General features: G+C 44.8%; 1 protein-coding gene across 4 annotated transcripts in view; it reads right to left on the bottom strand.

Moving 5' to 3' along the window:
• The window catches only part of MYLK (myosin light chain kinase), a 306,953-nt gene that overhangs the window by 126,459 nt on the left and 160,318 nt on the right, over window positions 1–20,176 (bottom strand). For all 4 annotated transcript variants that reach the window (XM_026647402.2, XM_024215844.1, XM_024215842.1 and 1 more), the window contains exon 11: window positions 12,968–13,120. In XM_026647402.2, coding sequence (XP_026503187.1) covers window positions 12,968–13,120 — 153 coding nt within the window. The remainder of the gene's footprint in view (window positions 1–12,967; window positions 13,121–20,176) is intronic.

The following is a 20,176-nucleotide window of genomic DNA, read 5'->3' on the forward strand; positions in this document are numbered from 1 at the left end:
GAGGAGGGGTAAGAAGCTGTTCATACCTTCCTCCACATTGAAGAAGGAGGCGGATTTCATAATATACCTTTGGGTCTAAGTTCCAAGGGAGGTGGATACCTGAGTGCTGGGGCAAGTCCCTTAAGCTGAGTCTTCCCAGAGCTGATCTCAGTGTCTGTCGTTCTGCAGTTGGGTGTGACCCTGCCTGTGTGTGCGCTGGAAGAGACTTAAATGACTGGCTCAGCAAGACAGGGTCATAGGGTGCCCAGGCTGGCAGAACAGGCAGGCTCAGTGGTATCTCAGCACATCAGGTGGCATATTAAAGGGAGGCAACCTGACACAGTACCTTCTTTGCATTTTGTCAGATCTGCAGTGAAAGTGTTCTTAATACGAACAACATGTGCTGGGTCATCATCCGAGACTGCTATAACATGAAATATATGGCAGAATGAGAGTAAAACAGCAGGAGACATACAATTCTCCTCCAAGGAGTTCAGTTACTAATTTAACACATTTTATTAACGAGCATCATCAGCATGGATGCATGTCCTCTGGAAAGGTGGCCTAAGCATGAAGTGGCATACCAATGTTTAGCATATCTGGCACGTAAATACCTTGCAACGCCGGCTACAAAAGTGTCATGTGAACACCTGTTCTCACTTTCAGGTGACACTGTAAATATGGAGTAGGCAGCAGTATTTCCCATAAATGTAAACAAACTTTTACAAGTGATTGGCTGAACAAGAATTAGAACTGAGTGGACTTGTAGGCTCTAACGTTTTTCATTGTTTTGTTTTTGAGTGCAGTTATGTAACAAAAAGAGTCTACATTTGTAAGTTACACTTTCACAATAAAGAGATTGCACTACAGCAGGGGTTCTCAAACTTCATTGCACCGCGATCCCCTTCTGACAACAAAAATTACTTCACGACCCCAGGAGGGGGGCCGAAGTCTGAGCCCACCCAAACTTCACTGCCCCACAGTTTGAGAACAGCTGCACTACAGTACTTGTATGAGGTGAATTGAAAAATACTATTTCTTTTATTATTTTTTACAGTGCAAATATTTGTAATCAAAAATAATAAGTGAGCGCTGTACACTTTGTATTCTATGTTGTAATAGAAATCAATATATTTGAAAATGTAGAAAAAATCCAAAATATTTAATAAATTTCAATTGGTATTTTATTAACAGTGCGATTAATCGCAATTAATTTTGCGTTAATCGCATGAGTTAACTGCGATTAATCTACAGCCCTAGTTAATACATTAACCCACTGGGCTACCAATGCTCAGCTAACTATTTTAACCATTATGTAATTTCTCACCTAATGATTTTAACTGTTATGTAATTGTTTGGCAGAGCTTGTAGATGTCAAAGTCGGTCTCATGAGTGCCTCAAGCAATGGGAACCAGGACGGATGCCATGCAGGGGACTGAAGCATGTGATTGGTTTTCTCTTTCCCATTCACTCACATATACAGAGGCAACAGGGCTGTCGCATGAGTATATAATAACCAAAGGCTGGTCTGGAAAGCCATTTGCTTGTGGATGTGAAGTTCAATACAGTTAGATTGAAAGTACCTTCCAGTGTGTATATCACAGGAAGGGTGAATTCATAACTTCAGCTAGAATCTCAACAAGCATTAAATTAGTTTGTACAATTATGAGGGTTAGAGTTAAAATCCAAGCCCATTTTACTTCTATAAAATACATATTGCATCCCATTCTCAGGTACTTAGGGTCTAATTTACCAAGGGGGCTGAACAGCTGCAGCTCCTATTGATTTCTTCTGCCAAGGTCTTCCTGACAACCCATATCACACCTGTTCTGAATCCATATGCATAACAATACTTTCTGAAGAGCTTTATAAAATCAGGCTCATTTCACAGAGATGGTTTTATCAGAATGACTTTTTGATTTATAACCGGTTAACTAATCCACATCTGCTACTTTAGGAAACTTTTTTAGGATCACAGTGTGACCTTGTTTTTAAAACTAGTTTATACATATTTTATCAACATTGTTTTTTAACATATTTTGGTGGTTGCATTTTGTTCAACATAGAATGTTTGACAAAAGGATGTGACACTTCTGTGAGGCTGGAAGTCAGAGAGGAAAAGGCCTATTTGATCACTCAGTCCATCTCCCTGCCAATGCAGGATTGTTCCTAAGTTGACTGTGATTCAGTGACATTCTGAATTGACAGATTGACAGAGCCAGACGAGTACCCAGAAGTCACCTCCTACAAGACAGGGCCAACAAAGAAAATAACAGAACACCACTAGCTGTCACCTTCAGCCCCCAACTAAAACCTCTCCAGCGCATCATCAGAGATCTACAACCTATCCTGAAAGATGATCCTTTACTCTCACAGATCTTGGGAGACAGACCTGTCCTCGCTTACAGACAACCCCCCAACCTAAAGCAAATACTCACCAGCAACCACACATCACTGAACAAAAACACTGACCCAGGAACCTATCCTTGTAACAAAGCCCGATGCCAACTCTGTCCACATATCTATTCAAGTGACATTATCATAGGGCCTAATCACATCAGCCATACCATCAGGGGCTCGTTCACCTGCACATCTACCAATGTGATATATGCCATCATGTGCCAGCAATGCCCCTCTGCCATGTACATTGGCCAAACCGGACAGTCTCTACGCAAAAGAATTAATGGACACAAATCTGACATCAGGAATCATAATACTCAAAAACCAGTGGGAGAACACTTTAACCTGTCTGGCCATTCTATGACAGACCTGCGGGTGGCTATCTTAAAACAGAAAAACTTCAAAAACAGACTCCAACGAGAGACTGCTGAGCTGGAATTGATATGCAAACTAGACACAATCAACTCAGGATTAAATAAAGACTGGGAATGGCTGAGCCATTACAAACATTGAATCTATCTCCCCTTGTAAGTATTTTCACACTTGCTTCTTATCAAACTGTCTGTACTGAGCTATCTTGATTATCACTTCAAAAGTTTTTTTTCTCTTACTTAATTGGCCTCTCAGAGTTGGTAAGACAACTCCCACCTGTTCATGCTCTCTGTATGTGTGTATATATATATCTCCTCAATATATGTTTCACTCTATGTGCATCCGAAGAAGTGGGTTGTAGCCCATGAAAGCTTATGCTCTAATAAATTTGTTAGTCTCTAAGGTGCCACAAGTACTCCTGTTCTTTTTGCGGATACAGACTAACACGGCTGCTACTCTGAAACCTGACATTCTGAGTACCTTTCCCAGACCTGAGGAAGAGCTCTGTGTAAGCTTGTCTCTCTCACCAACAGAAGTTGTCCAATAAAAGATATTACCTTACACACCTTGTCTCTAATATCACAGCATTTGACCACCTTATATGGCGAGAGTACCATCCGATTTAGATGGGTTTTTAAATCAACTAGACACTGATTGTACGTAGCTCAACTTTTTCTTTTACAAGAAATATTCATGTAATTCATACTTTTTAGCTTTTGTTCCTTCTGTACACAGACATCCCTCATTTCCATGCAAATTTAGTTCCATTTTTCCTGGAAATGGTTTCTCTCATTAAACTGTCTTTAGAAAATGTCACTCATGCTGATGGACTGAGTCTTACATAATTTAAAACTTGCTCACGTGTTTCACTTTTGTCCCTAATTTTTGATTTTTAGCCTGCATTTTGTGTTCCATGTTTGGGCCTTGGGTGTCAAGAGAAGGGAAATTTGTTTAAAAGGAAGCTTAATCCTACAAGGCTTGCAGTTGTAAGCGAAACATATAAACAGAGGGCTGGAATATTAACACTAAGACACTGCTAAAATAAGTTGACTACATTAGTTCTGATCATTATGGCTTCCCTCTGACATTTCACTGCATTTCTAGGGCAACAAAAATATGTCCTTTCAAAGCTAGTCCTGTGATCCATTGCTCAGGTAGCCAAGGAGGTTTTCTAGATCAATAACTCAGTATAACTTTTTAATGAGTAACAAGACTGACTTGTATATTCTTAAAAATCTTTTATTGTCCTCTACCAGTTACACCACATTAGACAATAATGCTTTCAGATAAAGTTGCAGCTCTGCACAGCTGTAACCAATGTCAACATTATACAAGTAGAACATTATACTTCATGAACCTCGAGCAGAAATATATATTTCTATGACACAAAAATACAGGATTTCACTTAGGCTTCAAAGAGGCTGATTACGGAATAATCAGTGATAACCTCATTTAAAGATTATTGTCCAAGAGAGGTCACTCTAAGGTGTAAAAAGAAAACCTACTAAGCAAATACAGAGGGAAAAGTCTCCTACCTGAAAGCTTGTCATCCACTAAATTACGTATTGTGGCCCCACTCACACAGTGGCAGGAACAAAACCAAGTCGTTTTCCAGAAAGCATATCCCTTTACTGCTGTGATAAAATGGTTACAGCAGAGACTGACAGGCTTTCAGGTGACTCTAATCTGCTTGTCCACTGATCAATGAATGCCTACACTAATCAGATTATGAAGGCTACAGGCTACCCAACACAGACACTTACTCTGGGGAGACTGTATAAATAAATATCTATGTGAATAGGATCTAGAGGGTGGTATTAAGTGGGGGTGAGAAGAACAGAACTGAAAGTGAACCATTGGCAAGGGATAGAAATGGGGTCAAGAGCATTAATAAGAGCTGCAGCCCTCACTGTACAGCATTAGCTGAGCCAGAGAAGCAATTTTAGGAAGCAGACTCTTTACACTGAACACAGAATGCAGACAATGAGTGTCTGCAAAATGAACTTATATGGTGGCAGACCAGGAAGACGGCGCCAAAAGAAAGTCTTAGGCCTGCATCTATGTTGCCACCATCCTCATGACTAGATATTGCCAGGGCTGAGGACAAGCTGGTGGCAATGGAGAGTCCAGGGGAAGAGAGAGACCCAAATTATGAAAGCAGAGCACACTGCCAGTCAGGTACCCTGGTTATCATGTATTGCTGGACTTAACTGCAAGGTGGAAGGAAATTTCCCTAGACACCAAAGCAAGCTGTTTTATCCTTGCAGTAACAAAATCATTTCATATTAATAAACAGAGATCCAGAATCTTCCCAGATTTCAAGTAGCTGGGGTCCAAACTTTGTAGCTTAGACCAATCTACACTGTAAATAAAAGAAAAGAGGTTCCCCTGGCTTTTGTTAGTGAATAGCTACAGTGCTTCAAAGGGCTTTATGATATTAGTGTATTTGAAACACATACCAGTGGGATCCTGGTGCTAGTCATAGTCTAGGGGACTGAGTGCGGGCTATGTGTCGGCAGATTCGGACCTCTATTCCAAACTCTGCCACTGACTTGCTATAAGCCTTGTCCCAGTCACAATCTCTCTGTGCCTTGGTTTCCTGTCCATAAAATGGGGATAATAATGTTTACTCCCTCTCTGAAAGCAACTGGAGACCTATAGAGGAAGAATGATAGAAGCACTGTTATACGTGATTTATAAATAGCTACCTTATATTTCAACTTCAGCATCTAAAATCACTATCTCTGGATATAAATACTATAGCTTTATCTCAGGTGACCTGAATGCACAGTGTGTTCTAAATATGCACTGCCCATTAAGGAGATGAGCTTTTTAGAAGTTGGGTGCACAATTATATGTGAAAATGCTTGTGTATCTAATTTTCATGCACAATCTCCACAGCTCAATGTGCAAATTGGTTAACTATTGCCATGTAAGTGTGTAATTGGCTGGTTTGCACATATAATCACAATAATTTACACAAGCAAACTAGTCATGCAGTTGCAAACACATTTTGCTCACTTTTATAAAATATCAACCCCCAAACATATACACAATATAAACCAGGGGTGGGGAATCTACGGCCTGCGGGCCAGATCCAGCCTGCCGCTTCATTTCATCTGACCTGTGGCAAGTCTCCATGCTGCTGGCTGGAAGCCCCGAGCCTTGGTGCTCCTCCCCCCTTCTCCCTCCAGTCCTGCAGGGCTGGAGCTGCGAGTGCTGGCTTGCCTCGCTGTGGGGAGGAAACTAGGGTTGCCAGGCCGTTAAAAGTCCAGTCGGCTCCGCACAGCTCCCGGAAGCAACTGGCATGCCCCTGCGGCCCCTAGGAGCAGGGGTGCTCAGGGAAGCTTCGAGCTATCCCCAGCGCCAGCTCCACAGCTCCCATTGGCTGGGAACCATGGCACCCCCAGGCATGGGCAGCGCGCACCATGTAGAGCCGCCTGGCCGTGCCTCTCCCTAGGGGTCGGACATGCCGGCCGCTTCCGGGAGCAGTGCAGAGCCAGGGCAGGCAGGGAGCCTGCCTTAGCCCCGGTGCGCTGCTGACCGGAAGCTGCCTGAGGCAAGTGCCGCCAGGGCCGGCTCCAGGCACCAGCCGACCAAGCACATGCTTGGGGCGGCACCTTAGAAGGGGTAGCCAATGTTGGGGTGGCGGGGGCTGCTCGCGGTAGTTTTGTTTTTGTTTTTTTGTTCGGCGGGCCGGCGCTCAAGGGTTTTGTTGTTGTTGGTTTTTTTGTTTCGGCCGGGCAGCGTGGGGGGTGTTTCGGCGGCGTTGGGGGAGAGGCGGGGGCTTCGGCGGCTCAGCGCTTGGTGGGGGCGAGGGAGCGGGGGTTTGGGCAGCCCGTCGCGGTGCTCGGGGGTTTGGGTGGCCCGGCACGGCGCTCGGGGGGGGCGGAGGGTTGAGCGGCCTGGCGCTCCGGGGGTTTGGGCAGCCCGGTGCGGCGCTCGGCGCTCCGGGGGTTTGAGCGGCCCGGCGCTCGGGTGGGGGTTTGGCCGGCCCGGCGCTCGGGTGGGGGTTTGGCCGGCCCGGCGCAACGCGGCGCTGGGGGCGTGTTACGGCGGGGCGGTGCTCTTCTTTTTTGCCTGGGGTGGCAAAAAAGTTAGAGCCGGCCCTGAGTGCTGCCCAGCCGGAGACCGCACCCCAAACTCTCTGCCCCAGCCCGGAGCCTCCTCCTACACCCCAAACCTCTTATCTCCAGCCCCACTTCAGAGCCTGCACCCCCAGCCAGAGCCCTCACATGCCCCCCCATCCCAGCCCAGAGCCCCCTCCTACACCCCAAACCCCTCATCCCTTGCCCCACCCCAGAGCCCTCACCTGCACCCCAACCCCGAGCCCTCTCCTGCACCCAAACTCCTTCCCAAAGCCCACACCCCGAACCTCTTCCCGCACCCCAACCCCCTGCCCCAGCCCGGAGCCCACTCCCGCATTCCAAATCACTTAGCCCCAGCCCGGAGCCCAAAACCCCAGCCAGAGCCCTCCCCCCTCCCCCCAACCCTAGCCCGAAGCCCACTCCTGCACCTTGAATCCCTCATTTCTGGCCCCACGCCCGAGCCTAGGGGAAGTCTCGAGCCACTGCACCCTCCCCCCCTTGCAGGGCTGTGTGGCCCACAACTGATTTTTCATGTGGGTCAATGGCCCCTGATAGAAAAAAGGTTCCCCATCCCTGATATCAACCTTGATAATCCAAATGTAGTGAATGGCAGCACTGAAGTCTGAATAATCAAGGAATTTCCAATAAATGCAGAGGGAAATGACTTGGTTCCAGACAACTGGAAGGCTTGACTAGCCTGGTTTATACTGTTTCAGCACACATCTGGCTTTCCTCATATAATAATCATTAGCACAGCACTCTATGCAGTGCATTCCATTGGAGGAGGTCAAAGCTAGAAAAGGTTCTTATGTTGAAAAGATTTGTCAGACTTGTTTTTAAAAATGTGCTGCTCATTTCTTGGAAATCAACCCCTTATCACATTTCAGCTATATAATACTGAAGTCAAAGACAGTTAGGTTTTTAGGATTCTCCACACTGTCTCTCTTACTTCATCAGAATTCTACTCCTGGCTCTACCTCAGACTCCCTTGGGCAAATCACTTAACCTTCCTTTATCTCAGTTTCACCATCTGTCAAGTGGGGATAATATTTTCCTGCCTTACGCTGATCGGATGATAGGAGGATTAATTACTTACTGTTTGTAAAGTGTTTTGAAACTGTCATAGGGATACATATATATATATATGGAGATATACCCATCTCATAGAACTGGAAGGGACCCTGGAAGGTCATCAAGTCCAGCCCCCTGCCTTCACTAGCAGGACCAAGTACTGATTTTGCCCCAGATCCCTAAGTGGCCCCCTCAAGCACTGAACCCTGGGTTCAGCAGGCCAATGCTCAAACCACTGAGCTATCCCTCCCCCCTCTGGTGCAATGGAAGTGCAGAGCGTGGGCCCAATCCAACAAGGTGCTAAGAGCCTTCTGTGAAATGCTGAGTTGCTTCAGCTTTCATTCATTAGAATGAGTAAGAATGCAGCATGCTCAGCCCCTCGCAGCACTGGGCCCTATCTCATATTAATAAGGCAAATCCCAGTTACAAATTAATCCAAAACTGATGATGGGGAAGAAATGTTTTACCACAATGGCCCAAACTGGTCATTACGGGCCTGATCCAAAGCTCATTGAAGTTAATGGAAAGTCTCCCATTGACTTCAATAGGCTTTGGATCAGGCCCTTTTTAACCATAAGGAGATGTGAGGTGTTAGTTTCCTGCATTAATGCCACAATAGGAAATTACCTTTGACAGAAACAAATAGGTCTAACAAGAGACAGACTAAGGGAGAGCAGCGGGGTTCTAAAGGGACAATGTCTAGGCTATTTTTACACCCTGTTTACCTTATGGGATGTGTAATATTCTTTCAGTTTTAAATTTAATCTGCAATCTAACAGCCCGTATAAGGCAGACTTTCCTTTTATAAATTATTTGCCACGCCTGCATGGGGCCTTTCTTTGCTTTAATTCATTAATTGTTTTCTTTGAAAAATAAAACTGAAGAGAGCTTTTTGGATTTTTGGGCAAAACCAAGTTGAACTTTCAAGACCCCTCACTCCAGGTAAACTTCCCCAAATCACCACAGCAGATGTTACTGCTCCTTCAACATAGGTTTGCGTCTGTAACGGGGTCGGCACCCATCTCCCGTGAGCACCCCCTTGCGGGTGTGTCCACAGTCTTCAAATCAGTCCAGCCCTGTATGGGGCCGTATCCCCAGAGCTTCCTCCCTGGAGACACTATCTTCCTGTGGCCCTTCCCGGGCTCAGTCCCTGCAGCCAGCCAGGTGCCTCTCACTCCCCTGGTCACTGCCCACACTGAGCTGTCCATGGCCCTGCTGCTCTTCCAGGCAGCCAGGCCCACAAACCTTTCTTCTTCAGATCCAAGCAGCAACTGCCTTGTGGGCTGTTCTGCAGTTCCTTTTATATGGCCCTCCTGGGCCCTGATTGGCTGCTTCCCCTGCAGCCACTCTAATCTGGTTGGAGGACCTCTCCACTGCTCCTTTCCTGGGATGGGTGTGGCAGAACCCTGAGGCCTCCAGCAGGGGGCCTTTGGGCCTACTCCACCCCATCACAGTGTCATTTTGGTAACTGAGCCAAAATGGTGATGCAGCATGAAATTTAGTTCCACATAGATTCAGAAATATGGCCAAGGACCTGGGAATCAGGTTACAGAAAGCAGAACTCTGTACACTGGTGTCAGATTAATACTGATATACAATGGGAATCTTTGTTTCCTCTGCAGCTTGATCGGAACTCAATACAAATTGTTCAAAGCCAACAATCATTTCAGGTTCAAAGGGAGCTTATCAAATTGCTCTCTCATTTTCTTTTCTATTGCTATTCACTGGAGTGAGGGAGACAGCAGGTCTAATGGTTAGAGCAAGGGCCAGTGAGCTGGTTCTATTCTCAATTCTGTCACTAACTCACTGTGCACTTTGGGTAAATCATCTGTGGCCTGAATTTCAGAGCACTGAACACCTGCAACTCCCTTTGGACACAATACCCTGCACTGCTGAAAGTCCAGCCAATAATCTTCAGGGACTCCTCATATGTAAAAAGGAATGTTACTATTAACCCACGTTGGCGAAGCACGTTGAGATCCTTGGGTTAAAGGTGATATGTAAGGACACGGTACTATTATTTACTTTGCTACCTGTAGCTGGGAGTGTGAACAACTGGAGTTATGGATCACACCAGGACTGCCTGAGAGAGGAATACCAAGTGGGGAGAGATGGCACCAGGACTGCCTGAGAGAGGAATACAAAGTGGGGAGAGATGGGTCACACGCTAGGTCAGAGGTGGGCAAACTACAGCCCGCGGGACCTTCCTGCCCGGCCCCTGAGCTCCTGGCCCTGGAGGCTAGTCCCCCTTCCCCTGCAGCCTTAGCTCCCTGCGCCACCGGCGCAATGCTCTTGCCGGGCAGTGCAGCTGCAGAGCCGCAGCCTGACCCAGTGCTCTGTGCTGTGTGGCGGCGTGGAGTGGCTGGCTCCAGCCAGGTGGTATGGCGGCATGTTCTGGTGCTCTGGGCGGCACGGCTGTAGCTCCGCCAGCCACCGATGCTCCAGGCAGCGCGGTAAGGGGGCAGGGAGCAGGGCGGGTTGGATAGAGGGCAGGGGAGTTCGGGGTGGTGGTCAGGGGACAGGGGTGTGGATAGGGGTCAGGGTGGTCAAAGGGCAGGGAACAGGAGGATTGAATGAGGGCAGGGGTCCCGGGGGGCAGTCAGGAATAAGAGGAGGGGTTGGATGGGGTGGCGGGGGGCAGTCAGGAGCAGGGGTTCTGGGGGCGGTCAGGGAGAAGGGGTGGTTGGATGGGGCAGGGATCCCGGGGGACAGTCAGGAATGAGAGGAGGGGTTGGATGGGGCAGTCAGGGGCGGGGGTTCCGGGGGCAGTCAGGGAGGGATGTATGGGGCAGGAGTCCAGCGGGAGCCATCAGGGGGAGAGAAGCGGGAGGGTTGGATAGGGGGTGGGAGCCGGGCCACACCTGGCTGTTTGGGGAGGCACAGCCTCCCCTAACTGGCCCTCCATACAATTTCGGAAACCCGATGTGGCCCTCAGGCCAAAAAGTTTGCCCGCCCCTGCACTAGGTATTATCCCAAAATGCAGTGTCTGGTCTGGAGAAGATTTATTACTTTCCCTTTTTCCAGTATATACATTAATTTTCTGCTGTAATCTGCCCATTGCAAACCAAACATTTAGGGTGGCCACACCAGCAGCACTGAGTGCTTCAGAGAACACTAATGCCAACTAGTATTTGCTAGGGAGCCTTATGAAAATATACAAAACGATAAGAGATTCTGAAATCAGAGGTTAAAATTTGGGACTATTTTTGGCACGAAAATCCATCTTGATCTGAATCACAGAGAAAGCAAATGTAATCCAAGTGGCAGCAGGGATGTCATGAGTTTTAGGGGGTGACCTAAATCTGTTAAAATGTTAAATGATTTTACAGTGAGACCCACAAACATCTAACTCTGCTCCTGTTCTCCCCGCAGATACTGTGCATCCCATAAACCAGGCAGAGATGGCAAGTGGGGGAAAAAACGCCTCACAGCGGCAGTTGCAGACAGATGCAGGCCAATGACAAAGCCTAAACGCAAGCTCCAAAAGTAGTTTCTGATCTACAGGAGGCAGTGTGATTCCCGCATTGGCCCTTGTGTATGTTTTTATAGGGTTACTGTTCTGCAGTCTTTACAGTTTTTCTAATCCCTGAGATTAATGTGCATTTTCCCATGAACAATGCACCAGAAGGTTTTGCATTCGAATGATGAGAGTAAATGAGCTAACGCTGAAGTGAGCCTGTGCTTGTTATTCAGCACAGAATAGGATTTCCCCTCTTGCCAGCCACTGTCTTCATATACCTGGATTTCTGAACCCCACTCAAGGCAACCTCAATTAAGGCAACTGTCTCCCTCAATATATACACAATGAATGGGACCTACCTGGTCCAAATCAACCCTTTGCCTTTGTGAATACAATGATCAGCTGTTCATATCATGAAATCTGGATGCTGGTCATGTAGGACTGGGGGGAGGTGCTTGGGGAAAACATACCACAATGTAATGAGACATTCTCGTGGGCATCCTGGAGGTAAGCAGAGGAGGGTTTATTGAGAGGAGGGCACCCACTCCTTGCTCTCTTTCTCTGACATGCAGTAGATTTAACTCTGAGCGAGAGGGAAGGCTGGTTCATGTTCTTGTGCAGTGGGTTGTGGGGGAAACTCCCTGCAAGGTCCCCAGGAGGAGGACAAGAGGTCAACGTGGGACAGGCCTGATGGGGGAAGTTCTATTCAATGCACATCCATTCAGCCATGCAGTCATCCACTGCACCAGGTCAGCTGGCTGCAGATGCCTTCAGTTTGCCAGTATCCAGAGCGTTACAAGCATTGATCTTTGCAAAGCGAGGACGACTCCCAGTTTCCAGGGACAGGAGATCACCCTATTCACTCATCATAACTTTCCTCTCCCACTCCTTTCATCTCACCCAGACTCCCTTGAGTTGGAGAGCCACTGCTCCCAGGTAGCCAGAAAGTGTTATTTGAGAGCAATTTAAAGTTAATGCTTCCACCTGGGAGTCAAGTGTGTGGCCAAACTCCCAGCCCCACTGGCTCAAGGTGTGAGGAGTTGTACTATGGCATCACACTTGCTACTGCAATTTTGCCCCCAGGCAATGGTGTTCTCGAAACACTGCATTTTAGGGGAATGACGTGGCAGTATGTATGAACACTACTATGCTATGCTCTGTTCCATACCTTTCCCTGCCTGATAGCTATTGATACTGCACTCATCTTGCTTCCATCACAGACACTCCTGTCCTGTAGTTATACATCCCCTCCAAGCCAGGTATTCACAAAACCTTAGCAGCACTATTTCTTGCACCACAGCTGCTTGTTATATAAAATTGCTTTGAGTGCGGTCATAGCATTTCTACTTATGCCTACTTCCTGCATATTATTTTATGCTTCAGAATTTTAATGCCTTAACAAGATCAGCCACATAGCTTTGATGCAGCTGCACACACCTTTGTAAAGCTGTTGGGAGAAGACAGTCAGCCCACTAAAGCTTATATATCCTATGGGATGCACGCATGGACACATCAACATGGAAGCTAAGAAAGAATCAAGGCAGGTCAGGGAGCATTTCTACTGCAATAGCGGAGTATTTATCTTTGAAACATTCACCTTTGACAGTGACTTGAGCACTGCAGGATGCCCGTCCTGTGCTGTTTTCTGCCAGACAGGTATAAACACCATCATCTTCTGGTAAAGCATCTTGTACAGTCAACTTTGCAACCCCATCTTCGAAGATGGAATGGGCATACTGAATTGGTTCATCTGCAGACATGAAGAAAGAGAACATTTCTTAACACATCACATTCAGCAGGCCATAAATTCCATAAACACTGCTCAGTTTTAATGCACATTATAATCGTAATGACTGTAGACATGTTACAAACAAGAGCCAAATTCTGCTCTCTGATGCCCATGTGCTGCTCTCTCCTGATTACAACAGAAACATTCCACATGGATCTAAAGGCAGAATGTGGCCTTTGCTGCAGTATCATTATAGCTATGTGTGGCAGTCCTTATCCAGACAACTCTCCCACTGTCTTCCTGCTGTCCTTACTAAAGAAAATGCTGAAAGATTTGGCCCTGTATCTTTGAATAGATTCACAGTCAGGTTGGTAAGTAACAGTCAACTATTGTTTGTCCAAACAACTGTGTACACTTTCTACCAGTCTGAAATTAGATGGTGGAATTGCCACCCAGTCATGTGAACGTAGATTGTAAACTCTTTGGGGCAGAGACCATCTGTTTGTTCTGTGTTTGTACAGCACCTAGCATAATAGGGTCCTGGTCCATGAATGGGACTCCCAGGTGCTACACCACAAATAATAAAAGAATAATGTACTGTTCTGAACACTTCCATTTACCGACATCTTGCTAGTACTAGAAGGCATTCCAAGATGGCAAAAATGATGAAGGCTGGAGGGACTGACTTAGGAAGAAAAAGTAAGAGAATTACGTCTAAGTATGAATGGTTTGGTTACTGACAACTATAGCTTGATCTATATTAGAAACCTTGACTGTTCCTGAATGTGGTTTTCACCAAGTGGTTCCCCTAAGGAGGTCCTGAAAATGGTTTAAGTGCTAGTGTGGACCAGATAATACTGCTTTAATATTGTTTCAGAAAGTTCCACCAAGTCTCAGTCAGACTTTCTGAAATGTTACTGAAATCTGTTTTCTCTGGTCTTAATTAGTTTCCAATACTGGTTCATCAATGATAGACCTTATTTAAACTAAGAAAATGTAAGACAGCCTGATAGCTATGTATAAACATCAAGTTGAGGAAGAATTTAGGGTCATCCTTCGGGGTATATCTAAGAGAAAATGGGGTGGAACTGAGCAAAAGAAATAGTAGGCTGAATTGGACAAAAAATTCAATCAGTGGGGGAAAAAATCTCCAAGGGGAAAAAAAAAAGAAATATCATTGTCTGAGTCATTTAAAGTTAGTTAGGACAAAGCACTGGAGTTTAGAGAGACCAACCATGAACTGGATGATCTAGTAGGTTTTTACCATCTCTACTGGCGCACTCAGTCTTAGAAAAAAGACAATTTGCTTTCATACTCCATTTGCGCCTGAAGCTTGAAGTCTTGCTGTGTAGTACTTACAATGTTATACAATACCAAGATGGATGATCTCAATCTACTATTTGTCCACTAAATCACCACCTTATAAAATGAGTAACTTTCTATCCCTTGAAAAGTTTGGGGTCAGCATTTAACTACTTTTTTGGGAGTCAGCAATATATTTTCAGAGTTAAACCTCCTAAACCACTTCATAAAACATTCACTTCCCAAATCAGGCATGTTTTTATTGCTATTTCCTTTATCCTCTCTTCTACCCTTTGCATACTGCGGTGGCTCCAATCCCACACTTATGCATGCAATAATCCAGTTAAGTCCAAATAATAATTTGCAGGACTAAGGCCCAAGATGGCAAGCTGTTTGAGGGCAGGGAGCATCTTCCTAGGCTGTGTCTGTGCATCACCTACCAGAATGGGGATCCTGGTTAAGACTCTTGGCACTACAGTAATAAAAATAAGAATTCCAGTATCAGAGGGGGGCATGCTTAAAAACATTCAGTATGCAATCTGGTTTACTGAGAACAAGATGGCATCATTTCTTCAGGCATGAATAAGCAAAAGAGCCATGCAAATGTTCTCTGTGAAAAAACAATGTAATTTCTTTTGCCATATTAACTAATCAAAATTTGTTGGTGCTTCAATTTTCCTCTTTGGGTATTAACAAAACTTTGACTTACTTTGTTTGCAGAACTACTTGCCATTTCATGAAAACAGGGACACAGAACCAAAAAAACAATCAAAAAACAAAAGACACCACCACATCTGCCCAGTGGAACAATCAACAGTCAGAGTCTACCTTATGTCCCCCCTTTGTCTAGATTTATACCTAATAAAAACAATTTTCCCAGTAGGGAAATGTTCTCTTCTCCAAGGGCATAACATTCAAATCTCCATGACAGTTTGGCAGCAAGAACAATAACAAAAATACTTTACTGCTGGCAATTTATACCAGAAGAAAGGAAAATTTCCTCCTATTTATTAAAAGCTGTCCTAAAATAAAACACAACTTGGGGAATTATTTTGCTAAAAGGTTAAGGTAATATTCATTCTTTTTTAAACCCATCAAAATGAGATTCAGCCTGGGAAAATGGGTAAACAATCTGAAAAGCATATTCAGCAAGAAGGAGATGTTTGGAACAATGAGATGTTAGCCATACCACTGCAGAAGCTAGCAATGAAATATGGGAAGGAAGAGAGCCGCAGTAGTGTGAATTCATTGTTTCATTTACTATTTATATATAGTACATTCATTTATAAATGAACTACTGAGCTCTGAGCATCACTGCTTTATATATATTTTATTCTCACAGCAAAATGACTGACCAAGTATAATTATTTTTTCAACTACAATTGGATAACACAGTCAAAGCATTTGATTGATGCTTAAATCACACAGTGTTTTATAATATCATGTGCTGCAAAGAGCTGCAGGAGACCCATTAAAGAGCCATTTGCAGCTCCCAAGCCTCAGTCTGAGTATCACTGGGCTAAAGCAATTCTGAGCTACATACACAAGTATCATGACAGAGAGCAGTTCCAGTGAGATCACTCCTAGAACACTGTGGTATAGTTCCACGGTACCTCAATTCTGGGAAGTTGATATTATATTGATGGGAATTTGGAGAAGAGCAATTAAAATCATTAACGGGCAGGATGGTACTGATTTATGAGAGATTAACAGACTCATGTAAAGAACTTGGTTATGAGCTGTCCTAGTAACCATCTATAAAGGAGATGGGGGACGTAAACAGCAAAGAGAATGAGAAGTGGCTCAGGTGGCAAAAGGGGGCATTACTAGGAATAATAGGATTAAACTAAGGATAGGACTATTTTAGGGTGAAAAGCAGGAAAACTTTGTTAAGTTGAGGAAGAGTCTCCAAAGGAAATTAGCAGAAGCTTCAGATAATTCAAAACTAGATTGGATAAAATACTAGAAAATGTACTGTAGGCAACAATGCTTCATGGGAGCAGTAAGAGATGGAAAAGACCTGTGGTTCCAGGATACTGTGAAGATCTTCAGCTGCACCTATTTGTGCAAAATGAATATGGGCCTTCTCCATGCAAGCACTGAGAGGTAGTTACAAATGGGATAGTTGAAAGCATTTATTCATCTTCCAGGCTAGCTGATCCTTGTGCTGTGGCTTGGAGAAAATATTAAGCTTCACATAATTTCAGCTGACAAAAATGCATGGCATGCTGGATGGTTACTGAAATATATGCATAAACCACTTCGGATATGTCTACACTGCAATTAGACCCCCACAGCTGGCCCATGCCTGCTGACTCAGGCTTGAGCTAAGGGGCTGTTTAATTGTGGTATAGACACTCGGGCTGCACCCCAAGCTCAGGTCCCTCCTCCTTCACAGGGTCCCAGAGCTTGGGCTCCAGCCCACGCCTGACCGGCTACTCCGGGGTTTTCCCCACCCCCAACGTGCTATAAAAACTCCATGGCCCACCTGTGCCACAACAACTAGTTTTCTGCATATAAAAGCCAGGACTGGTATTAGGGGCTAGCAAGCAGTGCAATTGCCTGGGGCCCCATACCACAGGGGCTTCATGCAGTGGGACTTCAGCCTTCTGCCCTGTGCCCCACCGAATCTAACACTGGCCCTGCTTGGCAGACCCCCTGAAGCAAGGAGGAGATGTTTGGAACAATGAGATGTTAGCCATACCACTGCACGTTAGATAGAAGCTAGCAGTGAAATATGAGAAGGAAGAGAGCCACAGTAGTGTGAATTCATTGTTTCATTTACTATTTATATATAATAAATTCATTTATAAATAGTAAATAGTAAATGAAACAATGAATTCACAGTACTGTGGCTTTTTTGGGTAACATTGACCGCTAACTATTACTCAAAATCATCACTGCCAATTGGTATAGGATGGGATTTGAGGTGTTGGTTTTAACCTATAAAACCCTAAAGGTTTTGGGATCCGTCTACCAGAGAGACTGCCTCCCTGCCCACATGATACTGATACAACTGCAGTCAGAGACCTTGATCCTGCAAAGATTTACACACATGCTTAAAGTAAAAGATACACACAAATCTTTATAGAATCAGAGCCAGCCTTGCCTTTCCACATTTCGCTACCTTACATTTAGTTTGCCAGTGTCCAAATTAGGTAGCCTTCCTGACAACCTGCAAACCCATTTTTTCCACTCCCCAGGCAGAAACTCCCAGTTTACTCTTGAGGGTTGTGGGTAGTGTAATGTCATAAGAATCTTCCTATAGTATGCATTATTAATATTAGGACCAATACCTGAGTACATTCAAAATGCTAAATACACACTTTAGCATTTTACAAGATATTCATGTTAAAATACAGTATGTGGCCATCCCCTCCACCAACAACAGCTTTTTAATATGCATCTCCCCATTAACACTGTCATGGTTCCATAAACTACAGTCAGGTGGCTATGATGGTTTGCACACCAAGAAGCCATGCATCAATTGCAAGTATTCTATTACAGGATAATTCTGCAACAAAAAATGTCCTTTAAAAAATGCCTCATTGTCAACTGGTACCACGATGTAGTTAGCCCGCATGTAGTTAGAGTGTGGAAACAAGCATCTCTGAAGCCACGTGGTGTAGTAGATGGGGCACAGGACTCGGCGCTTGGCAACCAGTGTTCTATTCCTAGCTCTGCAACTGACCTGCTGTGTAGCCTTGTGAAAGTCACTTCCCTCTGTGCCTCTGTTTCCCTTCCTGCCTTTGTCTATTTAGATTGTAAGCTCTTTTGGGCAGGGACGGCCTCTCACTATGTGGTTCTATAGTGCCTAGTGCACGGGGGGGAGGGGGGGGGAGGGCACAAATTAATAATGGTTTACACACAATCCTGAAGCACAGGATCACCTGCCACTGTACTGTAACAATACTTGTAGATAAAACAACCTAAGCAGCTCAACAGCCAAAAGCCATCATGAAGACTAATACAGGATTCTTGGCTGCAAAATATACAGGATAAAGTGCACTTGTAGAGAGGTTCTCTGAAGTTTTACCCAGGTTCCAAGATACAAGGGATGGCTCATAACTGGAGGTCAAAAGTCATGTGGTCAAGGTGGTTAGGAACAACCCTGAATGATAAGCAGTGGTGCAGGAGTGGGGGTGAAGGAGAGAGAGGAAACAGTAGCTCCCCATGTTCGCATTTCTGCCCCTGGGTCTGTTGTTCAACTGCCAGTGTTGATGGTGTAATGTGAATTCCAAAGAGATTCATGTTTTTAAACCAGGCTGCTTTGGTAGAATACAGCACCCTCTGTCAGCAACTGTAAAAGATAATTATCCAGGTATGTGAAGGCCACAGAGACAAGCAGGCGGAAGGTCAATCCAAATCTAACATACTGGAGAATGGCAAGAAGAGAGTACAAATATAATGAAAATCTAGGATTTTCTATAACAATCTTGTATTTATTTATCTCTAGACTGTGTTTTTCAGCAGTGCCTTTGATAATAGTTACAGAAAAAGGAGTTTCTTCATGTATTTGGAGAGGATTTATGTTGCACATATCACCCCTGAAGCACTGTGGCTAGGGTATTCTGACAGGACAATGCCCATTTTCCTGAATTTGGAAATGAAGAGTCGCTCTATGAAGAGACAGAAAGGTGCTCTGCATGACAGGAAGGCAGTAACCGGGAGTTAGCCACATGCAGTTATGTGTAACCATGCCATTCCATGATTTGGGGAATTTTTCAGGAGGAGGAGGAACCTTGGACTGGGAAGGAGACGGGGCTGACCCTGGATAATTGTGGGAGTGCTCCTTCTGTGCAGTACTTCCATCCCAGGCAGCCTTCAGCCAGACAGGCAAGTTATTTCCAGTGGGAGAGGTCAGAGCTTCTCTCACATGTGTTTATCATTGTGGATAAAACAGGGGCTTTTCCATTACAGAAATGGAGCACTGCTGAGTTACTGAGAAAGGGATCCGGCCAGGCTGTGGGAACATACCAATCTCAAGGTCACATTTTATTCTCCCTGCCACTTTTCTGAGTTCTCCCATTCACATTGAATGACTGAAAAAGTGTGCCATGTAATCAAGAATTATGTGCAAACAACTCACTGTAAAGCAGCCCTGAGAGAAGCAACCTGATAACAAAGCATGCTACTTTTTTCCCTTTAAAACTTATGGCCTGTGAAAACCTGAAACATCAACTCATGCTTTGTGAATACCAGATCAGATCATAAGGGCTAAACTGAACAATTTAGGCTAGCATTTAACGGAGATGGCGTGAACCAAAAAATCCCAAATCTAAACTCTTCTGGAATTTTGAGGAAGTTTGGATTCTATGCAGAAGACTGAAGCGTGGGCCCATCTCTAATTGTAAAAGGATCTGTTAGGACATTTAAGAGCTACATGTGGGGTTTTGTTTGTGGACTGTTCATTTGTTTAAACAAATCTGGGTTTGAGAGTATTAAACCTGATCTCAACAGAAATATTTTAATGAAATGAAAACAAAATAGTTGTAAACAGTTTTGGACATAACATTCTCCTTCTGTGTAATATTAGAAATCCATCTTGCTAGTACAGAAAGAACCAGAAAAACAGAAAATGGAACTGCCAGTCTGGTTTCACTGTTCCAGCTGAGATAAGGGCACAAAAGACACAGCTTGGGTGGGGAGAAGGCAGTAGGAGTTTAAAAATTAAAAAATGTTTAAATGATACAAAGTACTATCAGGGAATAACATTATAAAAATCCACAAGTTTTATGTTAACAGCATCTCAAGTATTCTTTTTCATCAGCAAAG

This window comes from Terrapene carolina, unplaced genomic scaffold (assembly GCF_002925995.2).
Source record: "Terrapene carolina triunguis isolate 2854851 unplaced genomic scaffold, T_m_triunguis-2.0 Scaffold62, whole genome shotgun sequence".
In the NCBI taxonomy this organism is placed as follows: domain Eukaryota; kingdom Metazoa; phylum Chordata; order Testudines; family Emydidae; genus Terrapene; species Terrapene triunguis.